The following is an 18,283-nucleotide window of genomic DNA, read 5'->3' on the forward strand; positions in this document are numbered from 1 at the left end:
GAATGACATGGGGATAATTGGAAGATGTAGAGATGAGGATGGAGTGAATATAAGACAATTGGTAATTTTAGGGAAGAGTTAGCAACCTAACTCTTTCAAGTTGGGAGGATTTATTTAGATTCTTTGACCATATTTGAAAACATCTGCTTAGCTCCTTCCAAAATTTGCTTGGTCCTCACTCCATAAATAATGGGATTGAGCATAGGCGGGATGACCACATAGAGGTTGGCCAGGAGGATATGGACATAGCGTGGGATACGTCTCCCACCAAACCTGTAGGCAAAGACAGAAAAGAGGGCAGGGATATAGAAGAGCAGAATGACACAGACATGGGATCCACAGGTGCTCAGGGCCTTGGAGCGGGCCTCTCGAGAAGGGAGGTGGAAGACAGCTCGGAGGATATGGATGTAGGAAACAGCAATAAGGATGATGTCCAGGCCTGTGGAGAGGAGAGCAGCTGCCAAGCCATACCAGACATTGATGGAGATATCAGAACAGGACAGACGGGCGATGCCCATGTGTTCACAAAATGTGTGTGCAATGATGTTGATCCGGCAATAGTGCAGGCGCTTGAGGAGAAAGATGGATGGAAACATGATGATGAAGCTGCGGGTCATGGTGGCAGTGGCAATCTTCCCAATGGCCTTACTTGTGAGGATTGTGGCATAATGCAGAGGGGAGCAGATGGCCACATAGCGGTCAAAGGCCATGGCCAAGAGGACAGCAGAGTCGGCCACAAAAAGAAAGTGGATGAAGAACATCTGGGTGAGGCATCCATCAAAGGAAATGTGGCTGGAACCAAGCCAGAAGTTGGCCAGTGCCTTGGGCATGGTGGAAGTAGAGAGCAAGACATCAGCACTGGCCAGCATGGACAGGAATATGTACATGGGCTCATGCAGGCTTGGCTGGGAAAGGATGACACAAATTAGAATGCCATTGCCTGCCAGGGAGGCTATATACATGGTGCAGAAAGGGATGGAGAGCCAGATGTGTAGGTGCTCCAGCCCAGGGATGCCAGTGAGGAGGCAGCCTGTTACGCGAGTGTCAGAGTTGTTCACAGCAGCTATACCATTGGCAGATAAAAGGGCCATGATTTTCTGCAGAGCCCTCCTCACCTGTGCCACAGGGGAAAAATAGCTTCAGACTTTGAACACATTAGCAGAGAGCCCATAAAGGTTTGCACATAGCCATATGGTCTGCACATATTCATAGACCCTACAATAGTTACGGACTCTGCACACAGGCATATCATCTATAGACAATCACACAGAGACTCTGCACAAAGTGCACAGTTACAGGCTCTCCCCATGGACAGGCTCTGTGTTCTTATTCAGAAGCTCTCCACACAGCTCTAAGACTTTCAGGAAATTACAGGGCTCAGAAACATTGCAACAGATTCTGAAAAGAACAGGGATAACTAGAACATCAAAAACAATCTCTATAGTCTCTTTGGGAATGGGAACTGTAATGAGCTCTGCAAAAGCCCCAGGCTCTGCACAGAGGATGCAGTTCCACACGGAAGAGCCATTGTCTCTGCTTAACAGACTGTGTGGATGAGTAGGGTTAAGGACAGTGGGCACGGTGTACCCTATATCTCCTTTCCCTTGGGCTCAGATGCTCTGCTAAGCATGGAAGCAGTGAAAATCGCTATGATATTTAAAAAGAACAATGGAGAGGCTGTGAAAACACTCAGGTCAGAGATTTTTCTGTCAGCTATTGACTATACACACACACAAACACACCTATGCATACTTACATACACGCATCCATATGTGCACATATGCATGTATACATATGAGGGCTACTAACTTTGCAGGTGACAGCAGCACCTGCATACATCTTTCTTCTCCACCTTGGCTCCAACTTTCCTCCTGAATAATTAACCTCCAAGGCAGCCTGTGCTCTTAGTGTCTGCCTATTCCCCATTCCAGTGATTTTTGCTTTCATTCCAGATCAGGCACACATTGAAGTTTCCATACCCCAAAGCTGAACAAGTCCAGTATCTCCACTTTAAGTGTCTATCTGGCAGCTCCTTTTATTAGACCTTCCACTCTTTATATGCCCAATGCCCCTGTCTGTGGGTTCCTCCTCCTGTCATTTTTGGAAACTTTTCTCCCTTCTCATATGCTTCCTCCAATGAAACATCTCTCGGCCACCAAGGAAATTTACATTTTAAAGAGTAGAATCAGGACAGAGGTAGACTATTTAAATTTAAATACTTTAAATACAAGAACAGAAGCTCATTTTATTCACTTTCAATTGGCTTCAGGCTTCAACTCTGCCAGCCTGAATTCATGGTCAGAAACTTGCATGATACTGACCACATTTTACCACATATTTTTTCCCTCAGTCATTGACGATACCTTATCTGGCTCATATTCCTAGTTTCCATTCTTAGGTACTAAATTATTTTTGTTAAATTCATATATCAGATATGTTACAAATTTAGGCAATTTCCAGGGGAATCTCTCTGTCATCCTTTAACTCATCCCTTATTGGTCTCTCAACATACGAATATTGGCTCCAAACCGTCTCTTCCTCTTCCTCTTCCTCTCCTCCAACCCCCAGTATAGCAGTTGGGCCTATCTCTGCAATAACAGAAAAATCCAGACCACCAAGCACAAAGTCCTTTATCTTCTTTTCTCTGTACTCTGGCTATCCTTTTCCATCCTTTAACTCTCTTCTTTTTACTGGAGAAAGTATTACTTCTACTATTTCAGTGAATTCTTATCACCTGTTTTTGAATCCTTTACCTGACTCCTCTGTCCAGGAACTTGACCTGTTTATCCTTTATACATGGTTTCCCATATGTGGTACTTTAACTTTTCCTTCCACTGTTTCTCAATGTCTGAGGACAAAACCTATGTGTGATTTATGATTTTTGCATCCTCCTTGGGAGCTAGGGATTAGTTCCTCACCAATCTCTCCATCCTTACCTGGAAAGTGACCCTCTTGACCGTTCTTTTTCCATCCCGGTCCCCAGGAGAACACAATTCATGTCAACTACCCTAACTTAGTCCTCTCTTTGTCCTCCTGCCCCTCTTTCAGCTTTGCCACAGTACCCGTTTCTCACCCTCCTGTCCATACTAAAAATATCTGACCTGGACTTACCTCACCAGTGCCACCTTCTCAGTTCTCAGAGTCTCAGTTCCTCAATTCCACATTTTGCACACAGTTCAACCTTCCTTAATATATAGAACTGAATCTCAGGTCTTGCCTCATACAGTGTTTATTCCCTCCTCTCCTTTGGGAGCAGGGATTCTCCTGCCTCTGTGTGTCTTTTCTTTTCTCTGCTCCAATTCCCTTCCTGACCATTAGGGCCAATGTGCCCCCATTAACACAAGTGTAAAGCACATTGGTATATGCTTTGGCATAGAGCCAGACAGAAAAAATCTACTGATGGACACTCTGAACATCTGAGGGCTGGGGAAGGACTCAACAGCAACTCAGAAGCTCTTGGCCTGAGAGTTTTTGTTAATTTTTTTTTTACCATTTCTTTTTCCAGTACTGTGCCTTCAATCCCACACTTTATTCTCTCTTTTTCTTTTCCCATTGTTCTTCCTAAAGCATTTGTCTCTTGGACTTTTTTCATTCATCATCTTCCTAGTGTTTTTCTTCAAACCCATGTTTCTTTTTCACCTCCGTGTTCTCTCTTCACCCCTCACTACAGATAAAAATCTGTTACATTCATATGACAACCTAAAGGAAAGGATGTAGAGGGATTGTTTTCATTTTGCTCATTCAAACATTTGACAAAGCTTGACTGATCACTTCTTTGGTCAGCATTTACAGTTGATAGATGAAGAAATCATGTCTCTTTGCCATGAGTAGCTGCCATTAATTACAATACAGCAGTAGTGCACTGTGCTGGGGGAGTCCAGAGTCCAGAGGGAAAATTATTCCTGGTGTAGTTAGGGAGGTCAAATTGTAGTTAGGACTAAGAGTGTGTGTGTGAGCACGTGTGTGTGTGTGTGTGTGTGTGCGTGTATGAGGTTATTGTGAGAGCCAGTTGAGGCAATGACTATGAGAGGGCTTTACAGATGAAATAAATGGTGATGTTAATGCTTTGGAGAATATGGATTAAGGGGTAAGAAGGAAATGAAGACACAAGAACCAGATAATCTTTATTCAATAAACAGTGCTGGGAAAATCAGAGAGCCACCCGTAGAAACTGAAACAGGATCTGAAATCTCTCATCTCTCACAAAATCAACTCACGATAGATAACAGACTTAAACCCAAGGCATGAAACTATAAGAATTCTAGAAGAAAATGTTGGAAAAATTCTTATAGACCTTGGACCGCAAACTAGTACAACCTCTGTGATAAATAATATGGAGATACCTCGAAGAGCTAAAAGTAGAACTACTATTTGATCCAGCAATCCCATTACTGGGCATCTACCCAAATGATCAAAAGACATTCTATAAAAAAGACATCTGCACTAGAATGTTTATAGCAACACAATTCACAATTGCAAAGCTGTGGAAACAAGTCAAGCGCCCATCAATACATGAGTGGATTAATAAAATGTTCTATATGTATACCATGGAGTACTACTTAGCCACAAAAAGTAATGGTGAACTAGCACCTCTTATGTTATTCTGGATAGAACTGGAACCCATTCTACTAAGTGAAGTATCCCAAGAATGGAAAAACAAGTGCCACATGTACTCATCATCCAATTGGCATTAATTGCTCAACACTTATGTGCACACATAGTAGTAACATTCATCAGGTGTCAGGCAGTTGGGAGGGAGGAAGAGGGGATGGGTATATACATACCTAATATGTGCAGTATGTACCATATAGGGATGTTTGAAGCTCTGACTCGGGTGGAGCAAAGGCAGTATATGTAACCCAAGCATTTGTACCCCCATAATATGCTGAAATAAAAAAAACAAAATAATAACTTTTAAGTTTCTACCATAAACAACTGTGTGTTTGACAGTACATCTCCAGCCACATAGTAAGCATTCAATAAAGACACATGACCTCGGAGAGTGGTTTATGTAAAAGTTTAACTTCCCTTGCTCAGGAGCCATTGCATTTCTTGAATCCAAGGGGTATTTCAATGCATTCACAAGTAGAGACCACCAAAAAGCCTCATTCAGTGAAATAAAGGGTGATATTATCATCCAGAAAAACCCTCACCTGATGGGGGATTTGGAGTTGAGGGGCTGAATGCATAAGAATTTGGAGGGCATTGAAAACCTGATATTCATATCTGTCCCATAGCAATTTCATCTGGAACCCACCAGCATTCTTTACCAATCAACTGTCTGTCCTTCAAATATTTATATAAACTTCAAATATTTATTTATATAAACTTCAAATATTTATATAAACGGAATGTAGAATTTAAAGGGTCACCATCATACCATTCTTTTAAGTCAGAACCTAAAGTTTGACTACTTTCATTCATTTATTCTTAAAAAAATTTTTTTTTTGAGTGTGTATAGGTGACTAGTCTACACAGGCCACACTCTGAAGGATTCCGGCACTTTCTGGTTTCTCGCTTCTGCCCAGAACCCTGAATCATATCTTATGTGGATAGAATGTAGTTTCTAGACCATGAAAATATTAATGTCAACATGTACATACTCATAGTATTGACTGGGAAACTGGAGTTTCTGGTGTCTCCCTGGGTTTTAGAGCGCTGACCTTTTGGATCATCCCATCCTCTGAGAAAAGCAGTAAGAGAGAGAAAAAGTTAGGTTATGCAGGCCCCATGTCTGTCCTTCCTGGTTGAATATTTTTTCTACCCAAGCTTTACCCACCCACTCAGCTGGGTACTCTTCCCTTCCTTCTTTTTATCAGCAGTCTCCAATTATATTGTGCACTCTTCTGGATCTTTCTCTTCTCATCCTGGAGCTATCTTCTTCAACCCCTCCACTGGCTTTCTAACCTGGCACTTATATAAAGATCAACTGTGAATATTGTCTGACCATGATAGTGATAGTGATGGTGAAAGGAGTCTTGAGGAGGCAGAGTGGGGAAGATGCAGGTGGGGTAAAATATCCTTGTAGTAGGCAGAATAATAATGACCCCTCAAAGGTATCTGCATCCTAAATTCCAGAACTTGGGCATAAGCTGTTTATATGTCATAAGACAGTTATGGTTGCTAATGAACTGCTTTTAAAATAGGGAGATTATACTGAATTGTGTAGGTGATCCCATTTAATCACAACCACCTTTAAAAGACAAAGAGAGTGGAAGAAGAGTTTAGAGACAGGGAGTGAGATTTAACTACAGTGGGATGCTAGAACTCAACTCACCATTAATACTTTTGAAGATGGAGAAAGGGGTTATATGCAAAGAAATGCTCTCTCTCTCTCTCTCTCTCTATATATATATATATATATGGATAGATAGTAGAAAATCAAATAATCATGTCACTTTAATAGAATTTCTTTTTTTTTTTTTTTTTTTTTTGAGACAGAGTCTCGCTTTGTTGTCGAGGCTAGAGTGAGTGCCGTGGCGTTAGCCTAGCTCACAGCAACCTCAAACTCCTGGGCTCCAGTGATCCTTCTGCCTCAGCCTCCCGAGTAGCTGGGACTACAGGCATGCACCACCATGCCCGGCTAATTTTTTTTATATATATATATATCAGTTGGCCAATTAATTTCTTTCTATTTATAGTAGAGACGGGGTCTCGCTCTTGCTCAGGCTGGTTTTGAACTCCTGACCTTGAGCAATCGGCCCGCCTCGGCCTCCCAAGAGCTAGGATTACAGGCGTGAGCCACAGCGCCCGGCCTAGAATTTCTTATGTAAGTCAGTAGCAAAAGTTCTGCAATCTCCAATTTCAAGATCTCAACTCTGTTGAAGAAAATCCTAATTTTCTATCATCAAAAATATAAGCACTCAAATATTTTACTCTTCCTTTAGTCCTTTTATCCTATATCAATCTCCTCTTTTTAAAATAAAAGAAAAACAGTACTTAATTCACAGGCTTGTTGTGAGTTTCAATGTGTCTAGGACACGGCAAGCTAATAAACTCAGTAACCATCTTTATGCTGCAAATTCCCAAATCTAAAGCTTTACACCAAATTCCTTCTCTGTGCCATATAATCTCTCTCATATAATCTCTCTCATATAATCAACTCTCTATTTAATGCCTGCTCTCATATTTCTTGCTGAAACTTCAAAATTAACATGTTCAAATAAAAATTACCATCTTCTCCCTTTTATTTCCTCATGATCAAAACATCCTCTTGAATTCTCTATCTTATAAATGGGATACAAAATTTAACCAGTTTTCCACATTAAAGCCTGTTCTCTTTATCTCATGTATTTTCTTTAATGATTTAAAAATTCATATATTTTTGATTTGGTATTCTATGTATCCTTTGAATTCATTCACACATTTCACACTAAAATGTGATTACAGGCTAGGCATGGTGGCTCACATTCATAATTCCAGGAGTCTGGGAAGCTGAGGCAGGAAGATGACTTGTTCAGGAAGATCAGGAGTTCAAGACCAGCCTGGCAACATAGAAAAACCCTACCTCTACCAAAAAAATGTAGATGGGTGTGGTGGAGTGTTTCTGTAGTCCCAGCTACTCAGAAGGCTGAGGTAGGAGGAATGTTTGAGTGCCAGAGTTTGAGGCTGCGTTGAGCTATGATCACTCCATATACTCCAGTCTGGGACACAGTGCAAGATCCCATCTCTAAAACAATAACAATGACAAAAAAAAAGAAAGAAAAAGAGAGAGAGAGAGACCAAAAACTCCCCATGATGATTACCACTATCTATCCTAAATTTTTCAATGGCTTCAGTTATCAATTTGCTACCTCCAGTCTTTTTTTCTCTTTCATACATTTTCTACTCTGAAACCATAATGATCTTACTGTATTTAGACCAATTTACTCCTACTTAAAATCATTCAACAGTTACTTATTAATAGGGTCAAGAGTTTATCTGGAGGTGAAATGAATATTGCATGAGGCTAGTGAGCATCATTACATATTTGGAGCAGAGTGCATATCATGCAAATGCAGTAAGTAACCATGATATTACATACATCCCATGATCCAAAACTGGTGGCAATTTTAGTAGTACAATGACCTAGGGGTTAATATTGGTAATTTTTTCAGTCTTGTACTCAGGTGGGATGTGTGGGATGTGGAAAGTAGGCTGTTCAGTGGGTCCTTGGGCACAATTTGTAGCAGGGTGTTGCTTATTTTGTCCTCCATGAACAAACAGGTGGTGTAAGTCCTTGTAATTATCTCATGGCTGCAAGAAGAGTCTGTCATTTCCAGGAAAAAATCTCAATAGGTAATACATCAGTGCAATAGAAACTTACAAAGCTCTGGTCAGCAGATCTTACTGGCTTGGGAACTTTATGCATAAGAGAATTACAAAAAAAAAAGTACTAAAAACAACATCCTGAGGCTCAATAAGGAAGAAATAGAACTCTTGAACACACCAATATCAAGCACTGAAATTGAAGCATCAATAAAAAATTTTCCAACAACAAAGGTCCTAGACCATATGTTTTCACAGCTGAATTTTATCAGATCTACAGAGAAGAACAGGTACCTATACTTCAGAAATTATTCCATAATAGTGAGAAGGAAGGAATCTTCCCCAAGTCATTCAAAGAAGCCAATATCACCTTGATACCAAAGCTAGGAAAGGACACAACGAAAAAAGAAAACCACAGACCAATATCCCTTCTAAATGTAGATGCAAAAATTCTCTACAAAATCTTAGCAAACCGAATTTAGCTGCCTGTGAAAAAATTAATTCACCACGGCCAAGTGGGCTTCATGCCAGAGGTGCAAGCATGGTTCAACATACACAAGTAGATCAAAGTAATTCACCTACAAAGATCATATGATCCTCTCAATGGGTGCTGGAAAAGCAATTGACAAAATTAAGCACTCTTTTATGATAAGAGCCCTTAACAAAACAGGCATAGGTGCGATGTACCTCAAAATTATTAAACCATAAATGACAAACACACAGCCAACATCATAGTGAAAAATTGAAAGTGTCACACTTAAAAGAGGTACCAGAGGTTGCTCACTATCACCACTTCTGTTCAACATAGTGCTGGAAGTCCTAGTCCTAGCAATCAGACAAGAAAAGGAAATCAAACATATCCAAATGGTGAATGAAGAGGTCAACCTATTGCTCTTTGCTGACAATATGATCTTATATCTAGAAAACCCTATTCAACCAAGAGACTCCCAGAGTTGATAAATAAATTCAGTAAAGTCTCAGTTTTCAAAATCAATGTACACAAATAATTAGCTTTCATATACATCAACAACACAGTTAAGCTGAGAATCAAATCAAAGATACAATAGCTTTCACAATAGCAACGAAGAAAATAAAATACCTAGGAATAGACTTAACTAAGGAGGTGACCTTTAGGGAGAACTATGAAACACTGAGGAAAGAAATTGCAGAGGATGTAAACGGATGGTGAAACATATCATTTCTCTGGATTTACAGAATAAATGTTGTTAAAATGTCTATAGATCACTCAAAGTGATGTCTATAGATCACCCAAAATGATATACAGATTTCATGCAATCCCCATTAAAATACCACATGCACTTTTCACAGACCTAGAAAAAATAGTAGTATGCCTCATATAAAACCAGAAAAGATACCGAATAACCAATGTAACCTTACACAATAAGAACAAATAGAGAGGCATCACTTTACCACATTAAAATATCAATTCATTTCTCACAGACATAGAAACAATAGTTCTATGCCTCATTCAGAACCAGAAAAGACGCCAAATAACCAATGTAATCTTACATAATAAGAACAAATAGGGAGGTATCACTTTACCAGACTTCAAGATTAGGATATTCTAACCCAAATAGCATGGCAACTAGCACAAAAACAGAGACATAGATCTGTGGATCGGAACAGAGAACCCAGATATGAAACCATCCTCATAATCCTTTCTGATCTTTCACAAAAGAGATAAAAACATACACTGGGTAAACTAATTCCTCTTCAATAAATAGTGCTGGGAAGATTAGATAGTCACATGTAGAAGACTGAAACAGGATTAGCACCTCTCCCCACTCACAAAAATGAACTCATGATGGATAACAGACTTAAGCTTAAGGCATGGAACCATAGGACTTCTAGGAGAAAATGTTGGAAAAGCTGTTATAGACATCAGCCTAGGCAATGAACTTATGAAAAAGACCCCAAAAGCAATCACAGCAACAACAGAAATAAATAAATGGAACCTGGTCAAATTTAAAGCTCTGCACAGCCAAGGATATAATCAATTGAGCAAACACACAACCTAGAGAATGGGAGAATATACTTGCATGCTGTTCATGCAACAAAGTGCTGCTACCCAGAATGTACAAAGAACTCAAGTAAATCAGCAAGAAAACAAATCAAACAACCCCATTAAAAAGTGTGCAGAAGACACGAACAGATACTTTTCCAATGAAGATATTCTAATGGCCAAAACACATGAAAATATGCTCAACATCTCTAATTATTAGGGAAATGCAAATAAAAGCACCATGAAATACCACGTAACTCCAATGTGAATGGATCTTATCAAAAAGTCCCAAAACAACAGATACTGATGTGGATGCAGTGAGAAAGGAACATTCATACAATGGTGGGACTGCAAACTAGTACAATTTCTATGGGAATTAGTATGGAGATACCTCAAAGAACTAAAATAGACCTACCATTTGATCCAGCAATTCCACTACTAGGTATTTATCCAAAGGTAAAAGGAGACATTTTATAAACCAGACACTTGCACTCAAATACTTATAGTAGCACAATTCATGACTGCAAAAGTATGTAAATAATCAAAGTGCCAATCATTATAAGAGTGGATTAATAAAGTGTGGTATGTGTATACCATGGAGCACTCCTCAGCCATGAAAAAATGATGATCTACTATATTTTGTAACAACCTGGATGGTACTAGAGACCATTCTTTCAAGTGAAGTATCACAAGCATGGAAAACAAACATGTACTCAATATTAAATTGAAACTAACAAATTAATACTTATGTGTTCATATGGAAGTAAAACTCAGTAGAAATCAAGTAGGTGGGGGAAGGGGAAGGGATGGGTAAATTTACACCTAACAGGCACAATGCATACTATCTGGATGAAGGGCAGATAGTGCCTTTATAACTTTGACTGAAACTGTACAAATCAAATTATGTAACCAAAATATGTGTACCCCTGTAATATTCTGAAATAAATTAAAAATAACAACACACATTATCAGATAGAACATATCTAACGTGATGGACATGACTCTTGGCAAATTCTCTACCAGTGATGAAACAAACTTTAGGATCCAGGACCACAGAGTACACACGTCACACATGACTGAATAAATGATTCTACTGTGCAAAAAAAAAGTTTTCTTGCTTATGGAGCCAATTACACTTCTGCCAGCCCCTCCCTCTTAGTCACTAGGTTAGGAATCCAGTTGTGAATCACACGGCTCAGGTTCTTGTTTACTTCTCCAAACTCATCTGATCTATTCTTTCCTTGCTCTCAACCTCAGCACATCTAAGGTGCTGCCCATGGGAATAGAAAAACAAACACCAAATACAGCCTCTAATAATTCGGAGCTAACTGATGGGCACACATGGACACAAACAGATGTAAGGGCCATTGGAAATCAAGAAACGAGGAAGGGGAAAGAAAGGAAGGGGTAGAAACCTACCTATCAGGTATAACAATCACTATTTGGGTGATGGGGACACTAAAAGCCTTGATGTAAGCATGATAAAATATATCTCTGTAACAAAAACATTTGTACTTGATTAATATTTTGAAATAAAAAAATATCAAATAAAAATTTTGTTTATAGCCCTACTTTTAAATAGGGGAGTTCCAATAATCTACATTTATAATCCTAAGGGATATGATTAATTTAATGTTAAATTGTTCTATACTTCATGTTTTTTACATTTTCTTTATATGACTTTGTGTCATTTGCTGCAAAAATATCATATATTTATACTATTTGCCACATAGTCTATTGGCTCTATAGAGAATTTTCACTATATTCCTGGGCATCTAGGGAAAGACTCCTTGGCTCTGATTCCCTGCCCTACCATTTCCTCACTGAGTGGCTTTTGAAAAGTTACTTGTCTCTGCTTCAGTTTCTATATCTTTAAAATGTGGATAATAGTATCACCTATCTCATGAGAATTTTAAGAGAATTACAAATTGATATCATATAAATATGTTTATATTTGTGTAGTACATTAAAAACTTTCCAAAGATACCTGCTCTTGTTATAAGTTTGCTTATTTGTTTTTATCATGAACCAGGATTTATAAAATAAATTATATTTTTCTTCCAGTAGAAGCCTTCTCTGTATTTATAACAAGCACACTTGAACCAATTTTTTCAAATTCTTAATCACGATTTCCTCATTAATTCCTAAGGGTGGGCTAGAGACGGAACCTCTTATGCTTTGTCATATCATTCTCCATGGTGAGGTATCAAAAATCACATTTTAAGAGAAAGTTATGGTCTGAAAGTCCTAACGTTCTCTATAGAGTGTCTGAGATGCTAGAATCATCATGGAGATTGGGGTAAGGCTGATGTGTGCTGGACAAATTGCAGTTCCAGCGATCTACTTCTTTACATCCTTCTCTCCACCTCCACGCCTCTTCTACATTCTTGGCATGTAGCAGTGTGTGGAGGCAGTCACCTGGTGTGCGACGACAGCATCAAAGAGCAGGGGCTGTGGAATCTAATGGTCTTGGCTCTGCCCCTTACTAGAAGTGAGATCTTACATAATACTACTTCCAAGAGTTTCCATGTCTTTTAAAAAAAGAAAGAAAGAGAGGTATATAAAAACGTATCTCAGAAGGTTGTTCTAAATAACATAATACTATATAAGAACCTGGTACATAGTAGGAGTCTGTAATAGTTAGTAATTTCATTTTCCCAATTGTGACCCAGTTTTTAAAGTTTCTTTTTATTCTTGTACATAGTTACACTATGTTTCTCTATACTTATATCCACACAGAGACAAATTATATTGTCCCAGGGTCATTACAATGAGAATAGCCTTTTATGAAATTTAATGAAGATTCCTGAATAATTGGGTGATTAGAACCAGAAGTATTGGGTCTGCAGGATCTTTCTCAAAGAGATGAGCACTGCTCCTGATAGTAATGGCAGGTTCTTTTTTTTGGATCACAGGAAAGAAAAGGGCCAGCCGTAGGAAGAGATAGGGGAAGAATTACTAAACAATCCTCCCATGTTCATTATATACAATTCGTTTTTAGGACACAGAAGCTATTCATTGGGCCTCAATGGCCACATACAACCTGAGTAGCTACAACACAGGCCCCTTCACCCCTTCGGGCCTCCCTGGACTTGAGAAGTACCACACTGGGATCAGCATCCCTTTCTGTTTTATGTGTCTCATGGCCACTGAGGGCAATAATATCCTTCCCTACCTCATAGCAGTGGAACACAATCTTCTTGCTCCCATGTTCTTGTTCCTTTCCAGGCTGGGCATCACTGACTTCATACTGTCTACTTCATGTGTCCCCCAAACACTTTGCGTCTTCTCGTTTGGTCCCCAAAACTCAGTTTTCCTGGCTGTCTCACCCAGTTATTCTTTCTGCACTACATAATTGTGCTGGACTAGCTGTACTGCTAGCTATGGCATTTGACTGCTATGTGGCCCACTGCTCACCCTTGAGATACACTAGTATTCTAGCCCACAAACCATTGTCAAAATTGCTGTGGGAATCTGTGAAGTTTCTGTGTTTCATTCCATGTGTTTTCCTTGTGAATTTTCTACTATTCTGAAAGACACATATCACCCTTCAGTGCTGCCTGGCTTGCCTGTGCTGATATTTCTACTGAGATCTGGTATGGCTTTTGTGTTCCCATCAGGACAGTGATTACAGATGTGATCCTCACTGCTGTGTCTTACACCCTCATCCTCTGTGCTGTCTTTCACCTCTGCTCCTGAGATGCCAGCCAGCAGGCCCTTGGCAGCTAGGACTCACATGCCTGCCCCATCCTCATGCTCTAATTCCATATACCATCATTCTTCATCCTTCCCCATCACTTTTGACACAATATCCCTTGTACCTTTTGTGTTCCGTCTTCCAACCTCTATGTAATCTTCCCACCTGCACTCAATCCTATTGTGCATGCGATACAGAGCAAGCATATCCAGGAAAAAGTCCTTCTGCTCCTTCCTAAAGGGTCCTAATTATAGTAGCTTGAGGTCTGGGATGTGGGGAATAGTTCCTAGTGTTCTATGTGTTTGTCAACAAGGATAGTTTTAACCAACCTTCCTGCTTTCTAGTTCTTCTGCTTACATTCATAGGCATGCTGGTCCACAAGTGAAAAATAGAAGGCATACACATTCACTGCAGAGCTTATAAACACAGATTCTGGGCCTCCCCCACTCGTCACTTTAACAGGTGCCCTACATTATTCATCTACACTATGTGTTTGCCACTAAGTTCAGCATTTGTGGCAGGGACCAGTCTGTGGCCCTTAGGAATACAGCCCTGGGCTTTTCACTCACTTAGTCTCTCTCCTCATCTGGTGTCAGTCAAGCCCCTTCAAACGACCAAAACTCACTGAATCTTGGGGGTGAGGCAAGGGGGAAAGAAGAAAACCTGTGCTGACAGACACAGCATTTCACAAGCATTTTCCCTTTCTTAATTTGTCAATCCATATACAATCTTAAGAGCTAAGTACTACTATAAGCACCTATTCTGGAGATTAAGGAACTTGTCTAAAATCCTTTATCCAAAGTGGGGCATGAGTTTGAAATCTGGATCATATGTTGAGCGGGTACATATCAGCTCATATGTAAATCCAAAATAAAATAAAATAAAATAAAGCATCCTTAGGCAGTGTTAACCCAAAAGCATAGACAGGGTTAATAGAAACTTCTCCATCTTTTTCCTTTGAGGGTGAGAAGAGAGGCATCAGAGTCCCTAAGGCCCTAACTACTTAATTTTTCCCCACATTGAGTAGTCATGGAAAATAAATGGCCAAAGAATCAAGCTCTCTACCAGGTCTTTCTTTCTGCTCCACTCTGTTCTGTGGTTCCTGTGTCTGCCCCTGGCAGATTTTCTGTGAGTCTGTCAGCACACTCAACTTTCCCTTTTGCCTGATGCCCAAGGATTCAGGGAGCGTTGGTTCTTTGAGGGGTTTTGATAGGTACAAGGCTTGGAGAAAGACAGGGAGTGAGTGGAAAGCCCAGAGCTGTATTTCCTAGGTCCACGGACTGGGCGATATAACCTTCTTCCCTGAGCAACTCCCTTTTATGAACCGAGGTCATGGTCTCCAGTACCTGTGTGTGTGCTCCACTGAATGGGCACCAGAGATCAGAGTGGATGGAAGCTACACGACTGGGTGAAGTGTGGCCACAGTTAGTATTGTTCAGGCAATTCTGTGTCAGACATATGACAAGAACTCATAACCCTAACCTAAGAGTAGAATTAAGTGTGTGGGTATGTGCGTCTTCCTGTGGGCTGTTTGTGTCAGCATTTATGCATTTGCCTATCTCTGTTCTCTTCTTCACTGTGTGATGTGACTGATAATGATGATACTAATGTTAGAAAATATAGCCTAATAAAAAGAGGTAAAATTTGTGATATGCTTACTATCTTCCAGACTGCATTAAAGCTTATTTTGGGGCCTTTATAATTTTGTCCTAATAATAACTATAAGAATTAGAGACAACAATTCCTTTTAAAAGGAATTAAATATCTTATCCTAACTTTGTGGTCCCTGTGAACCCAAGTATCAAAAAGTTTGAGTAGCTTGGCCAAATTCAGAAAGGTAGTAAATTGTGGAACCAGGATTAAATTAAATTCTGGAATTTAGCGTTCTGAGTTCCAGAGAACATATTCTGTGTCACTATGTTTTCAAGGTCCTGGGAACATCTTTGCACATGTTTGTGTATATGGGTGTGAATGTGTGTATCTATCATAATGCCGTAATCACACCTAATAAAATTAACACAAATTCCATTATATCATTTAATACCTAGTTTATCAATATATATCCTTATCATTAATTGAGGTCTACGGCTATTTTTTTTTTAATTATTTTTTTTATTTTGGCTTATTATGGGGGTACAGATTTTAAGGTTTCAATAAATGCCCATTTCCCCCCCTCCCCCCAAAAGTCTGAGTCTCCATCATGACCATCCCCCAGATGGTGCACATCTCACTCACTATGTATGTATATACCCGCCACCCTCCCCCCTCCCACCTGCCCAATACCCTATTACTGTAGCACCTATGTGTCCACTTAGGTGCTACTCAGTTAATACCAGTTTGCTGGAGAATATATCTGGTGCTTGTTTTTCCAATCTTGGGATACTTCACTTAGTAGTATGGGTTCCAGCTCTAACCAGGAAAATATAAGGTGTGCTATATCACCATTGTTTCTTAGAGCTGAATAGTACTCCATGGTATACATATACCACATTTTATTAATCCATTCTTTGATTGATGGGCACTTGGGCTGTTTCCACAGCCTTGCAATTATGAATTGTGCTGCTATAAACATTCGAGTGCAGGTGTCTTTTTTGTAGAGTGTCACTGGATCATTTGGGTAGATGCCCAGCAATGGGATTGCTGGATCAAATGGTAGATTCACTTGTATCGCTTTAAGGTATCTCCATATTGCTTTCCACAGAGGTTGAACTAGTTTGCAGTCCCACCAACAGTGTAGGAGTGTTCCTCTCTCTCCGCAACCACGCCAGCATTTATTGTTTGGAGATTTTTTGATAAAGGCCATTCTCACTGGGGTTAAGTGATATCTCATTGTGGTTTTGATTTGCATTTCCCTGATGATTAGAGATGTTGAGCATTTCTTCATATGTTTGTTGGCCATTCTTCCGTCTTCTTTAGAAAAATTTCTGTTCAAGTCCTTTGCCCACTTTTTAATGGGGTTATTTGATTTTTTCTTCCTAATTTTCGTGAGTTCTAAGTATATTCTAGTTATCAGTCCCTTATCGGATGCATAGGATGCAAAAATTTTCTCCCATTCTGTAGGTTGTCTGTTTACTTTCATGACTATTTCTTTGGCTGTGCAGAAGCTTTGTAGTTTGATCATGTCCCATTTATTTATTTTTGTTGCTGCTGTGATTGCCTTTGGGGACTTCTTCATAAACTCTTTGCCCAGGCCGATGTCTAGGAGAGTGTTTCCAACTTTTTCCTCTAGAGTTCTAATAGTTTCATATCTTAGGTTTAAGTCTGTTATCCAGCGTGAGTTGGTTTTTGTGAGAGGTGAAAGGTGTGGGTCCTGTTTTAGCCTTCTACAGGTGGCTATCCAGTTTTCCCAGCACCATTTATTGAAGAGGGATTCTTTTCCCCAGCGTATGTTTTTGTCTGCTTTGTCAAAGATGAGATGGCTATATGAGGATGGTTTTATATCAGGATTCTCACATCTGTTCCACTGGTCTATATTCCTGTTTTTGTGCCAATACCATATTGTTTTAATTACTACAGCTTTGTAGTATAGTTTGATATCTGGCATATTAATGCCTCCCATTTTGTTTTTGTTGCCTAGAGTTGCTCTTGATATTCGGGGTCTTCTTTGGTTCCATACGAAGCGTAAAATTATTTTTTCTATATTTGTGAAGAATGTTGATGGGATTTTAATAGGTATTGCATTGAATCTGTAGATCAGTTTGGGTAGTATAGACATTTTGATGATATTGAGTCTGCCGATCCACGAGCATGGTATGGATTTCCATCTGTTTACATCCTCTGCTATTTCCTTCCTCAGTGTTTCATAATTCTCCCTGTAGAGGTCTTTTACCTCTTTGGTTAAATATATTCCTAGGTACTTTAATTTCTTTGTTGCTATTGTGAAGGGAATTGAGTCTTTGATTTGGTTCTCAATTAGATTGTTGTTGGCGTATATGAATGCCTCTGATTTCTGTGTATTAATTTTGTATCCTGAGACTTTACTAAATTCATTGATCAGTTCCAGGAGTTTCTTGGTTGAATCCTTGGGGTTTTCTAGATACAATATCATATCATCAGCAAACAGTGAAAGTTTGATCTCTTCTGCCCCTATTTGGATACCTTTGATTCCCTTTTCCTGTCTGATTGCTGTAGCCAAGACTTCCAGCACTATGTTGAACAGAAGTGGAGATAGTGGGCAGCCTTGTCTGGTTCCAGTTCTAAGTGGGAATGATTTCAATCTTTCCCCATTCAGTATGATGTTGGCTATGGGTCTGTCATATATGGCTTGTATCATTTTTAGGTATGTCCCTTCTATGCCTATTTTCTTAAGTGTTCGT

General features: G+C 39.5%; 1 protein-coding gene across 1 annotated transcript; it reads right to left on the reverse strand.

The window, feature by feature from the left end:
• Positions 1–110: 110 nt before the first annotated feature.
• LOC105883339 (olfactory receptor 52B6) lies at positions 111–1,123 on the reverse strand. The gene has a single exon (XM_012786403.2). The coding sequence runs from the start codon at positions 1,089–1,091 to the stop codon at positions 111–113; it is 981 nt and encodes a 326-aa protein (XP_012641857.2). The 5' UTR covers positions 1,092–1,123.
• Positions 1,124–18,283: the final 17,160 nt, after the last annotated feature.

The sequence above is a fragment of the Microcebus murinus genome, chromosome 4, assembly GCF_040939455.1.
Source record: "Microcebus murinus isolate Inina chromosome 4, M.murinus_Inina_mat1.0, whole genome shotgun sequence".
NCBI classification, from domain to species: Eukaryota; Metazoa; Chordata; class Mammalia; order Primates; family Cheirogaleidae; genus Microcebus; species Microcebus murinus.